This window comes from Mastigoproctus giganteus, chromosome 12, assembly GCF_048544385.1.
Source record: "Mastigoproctus giganteus isolate SK-2022 chromosome 12, ASM4854438v1, whole genome shotgun sequence".
NCBI classification, from domain to species: Eukaryota; Metazoa; Arthropoda; class Arachnida; order Uropygi; family Thelyphonidae; genus Mastigoproctus; species Mastigoproctus giganteus.
Window position 1 is genome coordinate 58,158,128 of NC_143586.1, and position 13,589 is coordinate 58,171,716.

Here is a 13,589-nt window from a genome sequence, read left to right on the forward strand (position 1 = left end):
TGTGAGCTTAACTTCTGTTCCAGGAAAATTAATGGAGGCACTGGTTAAAGAAGCACTGCAGGATCATTTAGACAAGACTTCAGTTACAGCTCAGACACAGCATGGTTTTGTTAAGGGAAAGTCTTGCCTGACCAACTTGATTGGATACTATGATGCAGTCACAAAAGAACTGGATGCAGGGAATAACTTTGATATTATATACTTGGATCTTAGAAAGGCTTTTGATACTGTTGCACATGGAAGACTGCTACACAAATAGGAGCAGTGTGACATTGGAGGCAAATTGCTGCTATGGATAAAGGGGTGGTTGAGGGGGAGAAGACAGAGAGTGGTAATCAATGGACACTGCTCATCGTGGACTAATGTTATTAGTGGAGTCCCTCAGGGCTCAGTGTTGGGTCCATTATTGTTTTCTGTATTTATAAATGATATTGATGATGGTATATCAAGCTTAATGTCCAAGTTTTCAGACGATACAAAGGTTGGCAGGGTTGTCAAGGACACTACTGACACTATGCTGCTGCCACAGGATCTGGAAAGGTTGAGCAGATGGGCTGAGAGGTGGCAAATGAAGTTTAACATTGACAAATGTAAAGTACTACACATGGGAAACAGCAACCCCAGATCAACGTATCAACTCTGTGGTACTACACTGACAGTGGTAGAGAATGAAAGGGACTTGCGGGTGGTTGTGCAGGCAGATATGAAGTTCTCTGAGCAGTGCAGACGGGCTGCAAGAGTAGCTCATGGAGTATTGTCAATGATATACAGGAATTTTTCCAGCAGGGATAAGGAGGTGATTATTCCATTGAATAAGGCGATGGTCAGGCCACACCTAGAGTACTGTATACAGGTCTAGAGGCCTCATTTCAAGAAGGATGTAGAGCTGCTGGAACGAGTACAGAGAAGGGCAACAAGATTAGTGAATGGAACAAAGGGGTGCTCTTACGAAGAAAGGCTTAAGTTTTGCAAATTACAGTGTCTGGAGACAGGGCACCAGCGAGGTGATCTGATAGAGGTGTATAAAGCCTTGAATGGTTAAACATGCTCAATGCTGATGGGATTCTTCCTCTAGCTCGGAAAAATCACCTGAGAGGGCATAAATTCAAATTGAGGAAAGACAGATGTAGGATAGACGTGCGGAAATTTGCCTTTAGCCAGCGGGTGGTTGGTTGGTGGAACAGACTTCTATCCCTTGTGGTGGAGGTTGATAGCCTAAATAAGTTTTAGGCTCAGCTGGACAGGTAGTTTGAACGAACAGAGGGGTGAAGTGGAAGTGGGGTTTTTTTTTTTTTTTTTTTTTTTTTGGCTGATGCTGCATAAGCTTGCTTTCTTGCATCAAATGCCTCTACTAATGCTAATGCTAATACTTTCTGGTTGAAAGTTAATTTACATTTTCTCTGCAACCATCTTTTTCAATTTAAATTTGTCCGTGTGTGTGTGTGTGTGTTTTGAGAAAGAATATGCCATCAACATTTAGTTTATTCAACCCTTTTATTAGTGTCTATGCAATATAAAAGTTTAAAAATATTTTTAAAAAAGATAATGAAATAAAAGAAAATCCCCAAAAGAATGTGTGTAACTTTAGTTTGTTAAAAAATAGAAAAATTGAGACACTGACAACCAAGTTTTTGAGAACTCTAATTTTCAGTCAAGTATTTCACATGTTAGTTAATTTATTAATTCATTTATGTTACACTGACAGAAGGATGAAAGTGCTTGAAAACTTAGTTTCTAATGTTGGTTGATTTTTAAATTTCGAAAAATCAAAGTAATGTTCACATTCAATTGGAGTTTATTATCTTTTTATATATATTTTTTTTATTTCACTCATCCCTTTTGAAATGCTTTTAAGCTCTTAATTATCACATTCTGCACTAAACAGAATGAAGGCAAGTACTAAATGAAATAGGTTTTTAAAATCAAATATATATATTTTTTATAAATATATAATCTTTATTGTTGATAAGTAAAAAATAAATTGTCTATCTATCTATGTTCGACTTTATACGGCAGATCGCCGCCTTGTCGTTCCTATTTTCCAAAGTTGCCGGACCTAGGCATCTTCAGATTTCAAATTTCTTTCTCATTGCTGATACTGCACCTTCCATATTTTTCTAGGGCGTCCTTTCCTTCTCTTCCCTTGTGGTATCCACTCATAATTTTAGGCTATCTCTTCATTCATGCGGAGCAGATGTCCAAACCATCTCAACCTCCTATTTTCTAATCGTTCTATAATACCTTCATCTGAGTGTATATGTCTCCTTATATCCTTGTTTGTTATGCTTTCTAGCCTAGAAACCCTATCACTCTGACGTAGGTAGTCCATCCCTAGGGTCTTAAGCTTCTTTTTGTCACCCTCTTTCGCTGTCCACACCTCGCAGCCGTCACAAAGTACCAATTCCACTGACAACTGTCCGATGTTTTTTAGTTCTACAGGAGATATTGTTGTATCACCATATAGAGTTGAGGGCACTAGGAATCTTCCTACTTTGATGAATTCGTATATATAAGGTATATTCGTGTATATAAAGATTGTCCCAATATGAAAACTGCTTGTTTTAATAAATTTTTACTCTATAAAACATTACATAGATGGTGCCTTACAAAAAATGGATCAACAAAATGATGCAAGTTATAAATGCGATCTCTCTGCTCCCACAGGCCTTAACCTTGAATACTTGTGTGAACTTCTATGAATAGAAGTTAAATTCCTACTAGTGTTACCCAGAGAATCTGAATGCCCTGACAGCTCATTCACACATTAAAGAGTTCTCTACAAACATTCCCATCTTGATGGGGGTGAGAAATATGAAGCCTTCAGTATATGGGAGGAGAAAAAGTCCCATACTTTCAGTTAATAAAACTAGAATTGCTTGCGCAGAATTAAATCCCACCCCACTTCATGCCCCTACTGTATGATGCTTCACTGTAAATTGAGCTTATTTCCAGACTCAATTTTTGCTGTTTGCAACTTTTGTGTACAACTTGTACAGACTGAAACATTTACTCTACTCCTTCCTCCTTGATCGGCGAACTACAATCTCGATTAACAGGATTAGTTAGCCGTTTTTATAAAGGCGATTAACGCCTTTATAAAAGAGTCCAAATTTGGGACGGCCATTTTAATGGAAATCCCTATTATTGCATGAAGTTTCTATGTTACACTTCTGTGACCAAAATGATTTTCCACCACATTCTTTTTTGGCAGGGGTCGGCAACCTGTGGCTCTTTGAGAATGTAACTGTGGCTCTAACGTTTAGCTGATATGAAGCCCAATTTGAAAGAGGACTTAAAAATCAAGGGCATGTGGAGTGCAAGACTAAAATGCCTTAAAACTGAAACTGAGGATTTGGAGGCAAAAGGCTGGCTGCCCATGCAATTCTACACAAATGGACAGCGATAGATAGTTTAAAAAGCAAGACCAAATCGTGTTTTATGCGTGAAGTAGCTTACTGGACAAGTATATAAATTTGAAAATATTTACGTTTGGACTTCTCTCGGTTTTTGGTTCGACAAATTTCTGCAGGAAAATATTTTTGAACATGAACTAAAATAAATCAAGAAACTGTTTGAACAATGCGAGTCTCTCAGCATGTCTCACCAAGATGAAAATTACAGCATACTCACCTGATGTTGAGAGACTCGCTCGAAAAGTTCAGCAGCAAAAGTCACATAATTCGTTTGTTACGTTTTTTCAGTATTAACAAATAACATTTCAAAAATATATATATTTTTAATATAACATATTCTATACCATTTCTTAATAAACTCCCCCCTCCTATAAGCTTGAGCTGAGGTGCAACTCTTTGGATTGTTTTTTTTTTTAATTAGATCAAAAATGGCTCTTCATCAAAAAAGGTTGCTGGCCCCTGTTTCATGGTAATCCCAAATACGAAAGTTTATTGGAGGCTACAATACTCTGGTACTGTATATACTCTGAGAGGACAGAAGTACATGATATTAGACTTGAAATATATGAAAAAGAAGATTGTTTGAAGGATAAAAGTAGAATAGATAAATGAAGAAAAGTTATTTTGGCAAATTTGGAGTTGAATTGCGATTGGATTTAAAATTATGGTCATAATTTAAAATATTACTATACTCTTATTTTTTTTTTTTTGTTCCAACAGTGACAATTTGTTTTTGTTGCCATAGCAACAACCTCAGAATGAAATAACACTCAAGGATGCGGTCACAGTAGCTGATTCTCTTAACTAAAGAGAATCAAATGCATCAAATTATTCACATTGAGAATAAAAAGGAATAAACCAGATCCTGTACATGTGCTTGAATTAGTGCTGAAACTAGTACAGTACAAGTTAGTTAATATTGCAGCTCATCACATTTCAGGTTCATTCAATTTTTTTCTTTTCTATGGCTAACAGAAGCAAAAAGTGAAGTTTTCTTCTTACCAATTAATTACTAAGATTATGACTTTATAGAATACTTAATAAAATTATACTTTTATGTTCTCTAAATTTAACTATTCAGTTTAATTACAATGGTATGATATTTATTTCTCTCCTTCTGTATCCTTTTTTTTTAATTTTTTATTTTTGAATTTCTTTTGTATGTACAAATTTTATAGAAAAAAGGAATAAAAATTGCTAGATTTCTATTTGTCCAATTTTAATGAAATTAAATTAAATTTGGAATGACTTAAATATTTTTAGAAGGCCAAAATATAAAATTTCACATAAATTCATCCACTGGTGGTAAAATTGTAAATGTGTGGACAGACAGATGGACATGGAAAAGAACAGGTGCTTAGATATATACTCTATGTATATACATGTGCACGTGAACTTGCCTAAAAAAACTTCGTCTACAGAAGACTGGCAACCAGGGAAATTTCTGTAGAAAAGGCATACAACAGGAACTGGAAGTGAAAGCGTTTCATTACAAAAAGCCAGCTCTCTCTCTGAGAAGTTTTAACACGTCTGGGATAATAGTCCCGTTATGGGAACAATAAATCATTACTGGATGGATCATGTTAGCAGCTGTTTAAAACAGAAGGCAAAAGAGAAGTTAGGGTTTTTGGAAGAAGCAATATTTCTTAAATGCTTATGTCAAAAAATTTAGAAGTAAGAATTATACCCAGAAAGGATATGTGATTTCATCTAGAAATCTGAGGGTTGTTGAAGATGAGCATAGGAGCAGAAGATATTTTCAGGCATAAACTGGGTTTCAGAAGGACTGAAGTTCTCCCATTGGAGATCAGCATTAAAGGAACTGGTAGTTGATATATGGGAAGTTAGCATTAGTAGAGGCATATGATGCAAGAAAGCAAGCATATGCATCATCATCCAAAAAAAACCCAAAAAAACCCCGCTCCCTTTCACTCCTCCGCTCTTTCCAAATACCTGTCCAGCTCAGCCTTAAATTTATTTAGGCTATCAACTTCCACAACAAAAGATAGAAGTCTGTTCCACCAACCAACTACCCGCTGGCAAAAGGCAAACTTCCGCACATCTATCAAAAAGTTGTTTATCCCACAACTGTCTTTCCTCAATTTGAATTTATGCCCTCTCAGGTGATTATTCTGAGAAAGGGGAAGAATCCCATCAGCATTGAGCATGCTCAAACCATTCAGGGCTTTATACACCTCAATCAGATCACCTCGCAGGTGCCTAGTCTCCAGACACTGTAATCTGCAAAACTTAAGCCTTTCTTCGTAGAGCAACCCTTCATTCCATTCACTAATCTTGTTGCCCTTCTCTGTACAGTACTTGTTCCAACAGCTCTACATCCTTGTTAAAATGAGGCCTCCAGACCTGTATACAGTACTCAAGGTGTGGCCTCACCATTGCCTTATACAAGGGGATAATCACCTCCTTATCCCTGCTAGAAAAATTCCTGTATATCACTGACAAGACACCATGAGCTACTCTTGCAGACCGTCTACACTGCTCAGAAAATTTCATATCTGCCAGGACAATTACCCCCAGGTCCTTTTCATGATCTACCACTATCGGTGTAGTACCACAGAGCTGATACGCTACTCTGGAGTTACTGCTTCCCATATGTAGTACTTTACATTTGTCAATGTTAAACTTCATTTACCACCTCTCAGACCATCTGCTCAACTTTTCTAGATCCTGTTGCAGCAGCGTATTGTCATTAGTCATTAACAACCCTGCCAACCTTCGTATCGTCTGCAAACTTGGACATTAAGCTTGATATACCATCATTAATATCATTTATAAATACAGAAAACAACAATGGACCCAGAACTGAACCCTGAGGGACTCCACCATCCCTTTATCCAAAGCAGCAATTTGTCTCCAATGCCACACTGCTCCAATTTGTTCAGCAGTCTTCCATGTGCAACAGTATCAAAAGCCTTTCTAAGATCCAAATATATGATATCAAAGTTATTCCCTGCATCCAGTTCCTTTGTGACCACATCATAGTATCCAATCAAATTGTTCAGGCAAGACTTTCTCTTAACGAAACCATGCTGTGTCCGAGCTATAACTGAAGTCCTGTCTAGATGATCCTGCAGTGCTTCTTTAACTAGTGCCCCCATTAATTTTCCTGGAACAGGAGTTAAACTAACAGGTCTATAAATACTTGTGTTGCCCTTTGATCCTCCTTTGTGAATTGGGGTCACATTTGTACATCTCTAGTCCATGGGTACACCCCCTGAGTCCAAGGAAGCTCTCATAATTATGGCTAAGGGTTTGCTTACTTCCTTTGCTGCCTCCTTTAATATAACTGGATAGATCCCATCCACCCGGGTGCCTTTTTTATGTTTATCTTCAACAATATTTCCTCCACTTTTCTCTCAGTTATTACAAAATCATCTAGCTCACTGGCAGAGTTTAATTCACCTCTGGCATTCCCCTCACTGAATAACTCATGTGTGAATGTCGATGCAAAATATTCATTTAGTTTGTTAGTTACCTGAGCAAGATCATCAACAGTTGAATCATCAATATCCAGTGGACCAATCTGATTCATCCCTTTCCTTCTAGAGTTTACATAGGTAAAGAACTCTTTGCTGTTTTTCTTTGCATCCTCTGCCAAAGATTTCTCATAATCTGCCTTTGCCTGCCTAATCTCCTTTGTGACTTGGTTATAGACCAGCTTATATCTATCATAGGCTTCCATGTCACTCTTTAATTTATATGTATCCGATGCATTTTTCTTCTCTGCCATATGTCTCATTAGTTCATCTGACATCCATTTAGGCCTAAACCAATATTTCTTAGTTGGTATGTAAAGCCTAGTAGCTTCCAAGATAAATTCTTTGAATGCCTCCGATTTTGAATTTGCTGTTGGTAACATCATCAGTTGGTCCCACCGTATAGAATTTAAATACTGTCTCAGACCACTGTAGTCGCCTTTACGAAAGCAAAAACCCTTCCCTTTACCCCTGATGGTAGTTGTGGCTGTCTGCACAATTATGGATAGGATTTCAAATCAATGGCAGGTCATTATATATGGGAGAAAAAAATGTGGGTAAAAGGATAGAACTTTGGAAAACACCAGCAGTAGTTGAGAAGTTAGAAGACAGCAAACTATCTACCATCACACAGTGAGCAAGTCAGAGAGAAAACTGGCTATCCAATTACAAGACACTGATATCTACATGTTTTATCACCAGTTTGGTGTTTGTAGATTTCTGCAGCAGTTGTACAGAAACAGCTTATAACCCATATAGTGTTTGTGACATCTGCTTTCCTGGTACCTGTGATCATGCCATATCAAAGTTCATAATATTAAGGCAATTCTTGAATGATGATATCCAGCTCAGGACCCTGGCACACCCAGGGTACTGAGCTGGATATCATCATTCTTCCCTTTCTTGGTGATTCCCTTTTACTTTTCTCTCTCTCTCTCTCTCTCTCTCTCTCTCTCTCTCTCTCTCTCTCTCTCTCTCTCTCTTAGGGTAACTGGGGAATTTTTTTTTTTTTTTTGGCTGGTGCAGCATAAGCCTCAGGCTTCCTTGCACCATATAGCTAATAATAATAATAATAATAATAATTTCATACACCAAACAATGAGGTAAAATCTTTACTATTTGATACTGCACATACATCTGTCTTTTAAATTGCTAGCAGAAGAATAGTGACATAGGCTGAGTGTATATAAAATACACTGCTCACTGAAATTGGCTTGACAATTTCAATGAGCAACATCAGTGATGAGCTGTATTGCATGCCCCCAAATAACAAATCTGTCACTCATAGTATTGTGCAGGATAACTATCATTCTTTTAAATGATATCTTCAGCAAGAATATACCCATCGCTAGACTAAAACAGACTCCTAAGGCAGAATATGGTCATCATGCTCATCTGCAAAATGATGACAAAGATGGTATAAATGTGACAGGCAGAGGGAACAGAGTACAATGGAAACAGCATATCTCTCTGTTATCAGTGCTAACTGATACAGGCCATACTAGCTCTAGTGTTATGTTTCAAATCTGGCAAGTGACAATGGATCTATGCTTTATAGCTAACCTATGGATCAGACAACCATTGTGTTGACATTCATCTGGTGCCCCCAAGGTTCTGTTGACACTAGATTGGTATAGCTATCTTTATGTAATCATTATTAGCAGTATTTTTCTGTAGTTGCTGCAGCACAGCAATTATAGAGTTTGTGTCTACCAAAATATGCATAGATGTAACATATCCAGAGCACATGCCACAGGCACCACTTTCGTTTAGCAAAGACATTCCTTGTATATTACACTGTTGAAAAATCTATACCAAGCACATTATTAACCAGTATGCAAAACTTATCACTTTCATATTTATACTTAAATTCATTCAAAGGTTTGAATGGTTCCATCCACTTTCTCCGGATGGAGAAATCTTAATACAAGGGCAAGCCACATAGCTGTTGCACTTCCTATTGCTAAGCACATGCCAAGTAGGTTTAACTTGCAATGTGTCAACATTGTTCCTTTCGAGATAAGTGGCACTAGCTACAAGGTGGTAGCTGATTTTACATACATCATTACTGAGAGAATATAGCTCTCATATTACTGGATCTATATTAAATGGCAAATATCTCAATTACTGCCTCCATGTCAGTGCTATTATCAGATTACAGTATATTTATTCAGCAGGTTTGATGTAAATGCTCATCCACAACTAACCTTGATAAGTGGGGCTATTGCTACGTATAAGTACGTAGTTAGTTTAGCAAATACCCTCCTAGTCCACTGGCTAAGAGGGCATTTGCTTAACTAAGGGTTAAACATCAGTAAAAATTTATTAACTATAATCCTACCACCATAAAGGTGGTAGGATTATAGTTAATAAAGAGACTTAAATGTATAAATAAAATAATTTTTTTTAAGACTGAGTTAAAAGAAGATGCCAAGAATGGTCAAGAACAAACATTATGTGCTGATCTTGCCACTGCTCTCACCCACTAACCTTTATTCATTTGAGCTCAAAATAGCATTCACAGTAATTAACATCTGGTTTCTAAGGTGAGATTTAAAAAGGCATGCAATAACATGCCTATACACAGACCTCTAGAAATTCAATAAAAAAACATTTTTTGCTTATGCTGAAAGGGCAGGAAAATGAGCTGAATTTTGTAAACTGCCACTGTGTAAAATTTCAGACTTGTTACAAATAAACAATGTGGCATTAGGGGGAAGTTACTGCTATGGATAAAAGGATAGTCAAGTCGGAGAAGAAAGAGACTGGTTATAAATGGACACTGCTCCACTAATAACATTAGTCCAAGGACTAATGTTATTGGTGGAGACACCCAAGGTTCTGTGCTGCACACATTGTTTTCAATATTTATTAATGATACTGATGAGGGAACATCAGGCTTACTGTTTAAGTTTTCAGATGATACAAAGGTTGGCAGGGTGGTTAATAAGAATTAAGGCATACTATTGCAGCAAGAGCTAAATAAATTAAGCAGATGGGCTGTGACATGAAGTGGAATGACAAATGTCAACTTAGGCTTAACATTGGTAAATGCAAGTTACTGTGGGTAGCATTTGGGTAGCAGTAATCCCAGAATAACATACCAACTGAAGGAAGTAGAGAATAAAAAAGACCTGAGGGTAATTGTGCAGTCAGAGATGAAGTTCTCTGAGCAGTGCAGATAGCCTGCTAGGGCAGCTTATGGGTTTTTGTCAGCAGGGATAAGGAAGTGATTATCCCACTGTACAAGGCAGTGGTTGGGCCGCATCACGACTACATACGGGTCTGGAAGCCTCATTTTAGGAAGGATGTGGATCTGTTCAAACAGATGCAGAGAAGAATGGGATAAGGCTGAGAAATGAAATGGTACTAAGCACGAAAGACTTAAGTTATGCAGATTAAAGCATTTGGAAACTAGGTACCAGTGAGATCTAATTGAGGTGGTTATGGCTTTGAATGGATTGAGTAAGCGAAATGTTGATGGCATACTCTCGCTTAGACAACATGCATAGGGGGCATTAAATTTAAATTGAGGAAGGATAGTTGCAGGATAGGTGTGCAGAATTTTGTTCTCAGTCAGCAGGAAATTGATTTGTTGGAACAAATTTCCATCTAGTGTTGTGGAGGTAGATAGTTCTGAATAAATTTAATGAAGAACTAGGCAAATTATTAGAGAGAATGGAGAAATAATGAGAGAAGGTTTTTTTTTTTTTTTTTTGGCTGATGATATATGGATCTCTGTATAAGCTTGCTTCCATTTATCATTTGCCACTACCAATAAGTTGAATGACACATACTGATTGCCTTTGAGTTCACATAACGTTTTTAAGTGCTAAAGATTTAACTAAGAAATGTTTCAACTAATGCATACCAACTCAAGTAGATTTAGGCAAAAGCCTCAGGCTATGACCTGCTTATTTTCAAACTTGTATACCATCAGGCATCTAAAATATTGCGGATATTTCTCATTACTTGGTTAGTAAGATCATGCACGGTTGTAACTTCACCGATGAGCCACCAATTAGCATCGAAACAACGGAATGGGTAATGGCATATGTTTAAATAAATAAAAAAAAAAAAAATGGTTCCGAACTGAATGTCCTCCAAATGAAAGCCTGCACCGGGACTTCATTATGCACGTTAAATGTATTTAACCTAAGTAATGCAATATCAAAAGAAACCTGCAGGGAAATTCCCCCACAATATGAATCTGCAGCATTCGTAGCAAACCTAGTTTGTTCATAGCTACTTACAAAATTGAGGCTATTGCCCTAACCTGTATACGACTAAATACAGTTTCGGATTTTGGCCAGATCACTTCTTCGCATTGCAGAATTCATAACGGTAAGGCGATGACGATACACGAGGCAATGATTTCGGTGTCTAAGATAAATTGAAATATAGAGTCTTGCTCCCTTTTTTTGGTGAAAAATGTGGCCCTGATACTGCTTCTACATAACCTCGTGTATCACCAAAGCCCAGCAGTGAATAACTCTTATAACTACGGAAGAGAGAAATGCAATTGTACATACAATTAGATCAGCTTTCTGTCCAGCTGCATCACTTAGTTCATATTCGCCACTCACAAGTACCCCCTTATGAATTTCTTCTTTTAAGCACCTCCTGCTATTAGGTGGTAAACGGAACATTAAACCATGCACACTAAAACAGACACAGGTTAAAATAATTGTTATAATGTGAAATGGAGCCATGTTACAGATGCTCGGTGCTATTCTTAATACACAATATAAAATCCACAAGAAAACTCATAAGAACTTATATAGACTGATTATAGCATATTTATAAATACAGAAAACATGGCACAAGTTACAAATAAAACGTAACTTCTACCCCATTTACTACAAGTACACGGAGACGTGGCAATGCACCAATGGTGACTGTCACCTGAAGGGATACTGTAGCGCCATCTAAGCGCCCTCAAAAGAAACTCGCATATTTTCTATCCTTCTTTCGTTTAAGAAAATATCGTAAAATATTCACAAACATAAATACCGTAAGTGGTGTTTATAATGTGAAGTATTTATAAATACAGTATTAGCAAATCAAGGTAAGCTACTCCAACAGAATCTAGAAAAATTATCAGATGGGCTGAGAAATAGAAGTTGAAATTTAACAATGACAAATGAATGGTACTGCATGCGGAGAGCAGTATCCCACATTAATGTACCAATTGTGATACTACACTTCGGGTAGTGGAAAATGAAAAAGACCTGGAGTAGTTGTGCGATCCGATATGAAGTTCTCTGAGCAATGTAGACAGGTCACCAGAAGATCTCTTGGGTTTTTATCTATGACATACACATGTTTGTGTCAGGCTATTATACCACCAGGGTGCAGCCAACGTATGGGCAGCTGTTGCCTGGTGCCCATCCCTAGCACCGGGCCTGTGTCAGCAGTCATCCTGTACCGGTGTTATTACCACCGAAAATCTCGCACCCGCCAGAGGTAGTGCAATACTGGCGAGTGCTTGCAATCCCGCTCCCAGGTTGCCCTTACCGGAGAGCCAGCAAAAAAAAAAAAAAAAAAAACTAGTAGTTATATACATTATGGTCTGAGTATTTCGATCAAACACTCTTGTTCTTAGGAGATAGGTAATTTTGGTCCCGAGTCACCAAGACAACAAGAACAACAAGGAGGATGTTCTAGCAAAATAATTGTAACAATTATATTAACATATATACATGATTTCCTAGTCTTAGTCTTTTTCACCACAGTTCAATTATTCTCAGTACATTTTCTTATTTTCAAATGAAGTCACAAGTTGAACTGTCCAGTTTGATTTCATTCAAGAAAGAAGTCAGTCCCTGTAGTCTTCTCCGTTCTGTGCCAGCATAAGTTTTAAATTCAGGTGGTTCTCTTCTAGTTGCCGAAGACTTCCAATTATTCTCTTTTTTCCGAGAGGCCAACAAACATCGAAACGGTGCCGTCTGGCTGGTGGTATCCGCCGAGAATAAGTAACGTTAGTCTTCTCCAGTGGTGAAACGTTGCTTATTCGAGGTAGTACAATATCGGAAACTCGTTGTGAAGGCTTTCACGTTATGAGCTGTAACAAAAACGTTGTCATTTCACCTACTTCGCTCATTTACTACGAACTAAAATGATGTTATCCACTAACTTGTTCAAATATGCGCCAAAATACTAATATAGGCACTACAATTTTTACATTTATTACTCGACTGTTACAATTAATTGAACCACAATTTTTTTTTTTTTTTATGTAAAGCCCAATCACGAGAGTTATTAGAACCTATAGTACTTAGAACCGTACTTGGGTTGGAGGTTGAGAAGCCGAAAAAAGATATTTGTCTACATTGGACTTAACTTCTGTAGACTGTAATTTTCAGGAAATATGTATGAAGGAAGGTTGTTCCAGAAAATGGCAGTTGAATGAATAAACGAGGAAGATGAAAATTGGTTCTGTGAGTTTGAAGTTGGACAGTAAATGGAGGTTGGCAGGTAACAGCACGTGTTCGGACGGCTTTGAAAGAGAGAGCGGGAATTATAGAAACCAATTCAGAAGAACAGTGGCTATGTAAGTATCTGTAGAAGAGACATGCAGCAGAAACAGTACGTCTATGAGACAGTGAATGGAGAGACTCTGTTAGAGATGAATCATTAATTAACCTAACTGCCCTCTTCTGAATGGAATCAAGAAGGT

At 37.5% G+C, this 13,589-nt stretch overlaps 1 protein-coding gene across 1 annotated transcript in view; it reads right to left on the bottom strand.

Annotated features, from left to right (window-relative positions):
* bai (Transmembrane emp24 domain-containing protein bai) overlaps positions 1-11,811 on the bottom strand; it is a 72,265-nt gene extending 60,454 nt beyond the window's left edge. Inside the window, exon 1 of the mRNA XM_090386598.1 lies at positions 11,443-11,811. Coding sequence (XP_090242724.1) covers positions 11,443-11,622 — 180 coding nt within the window. The 5' untranslated portion in view covers positions 11,623-11,811. The remainder of the gene's footprint in view (positions 1-11,442) is intronic.
* Between the last annotated feature and the right edge of the window lie 1,778 nt (positions 11,812-13,589).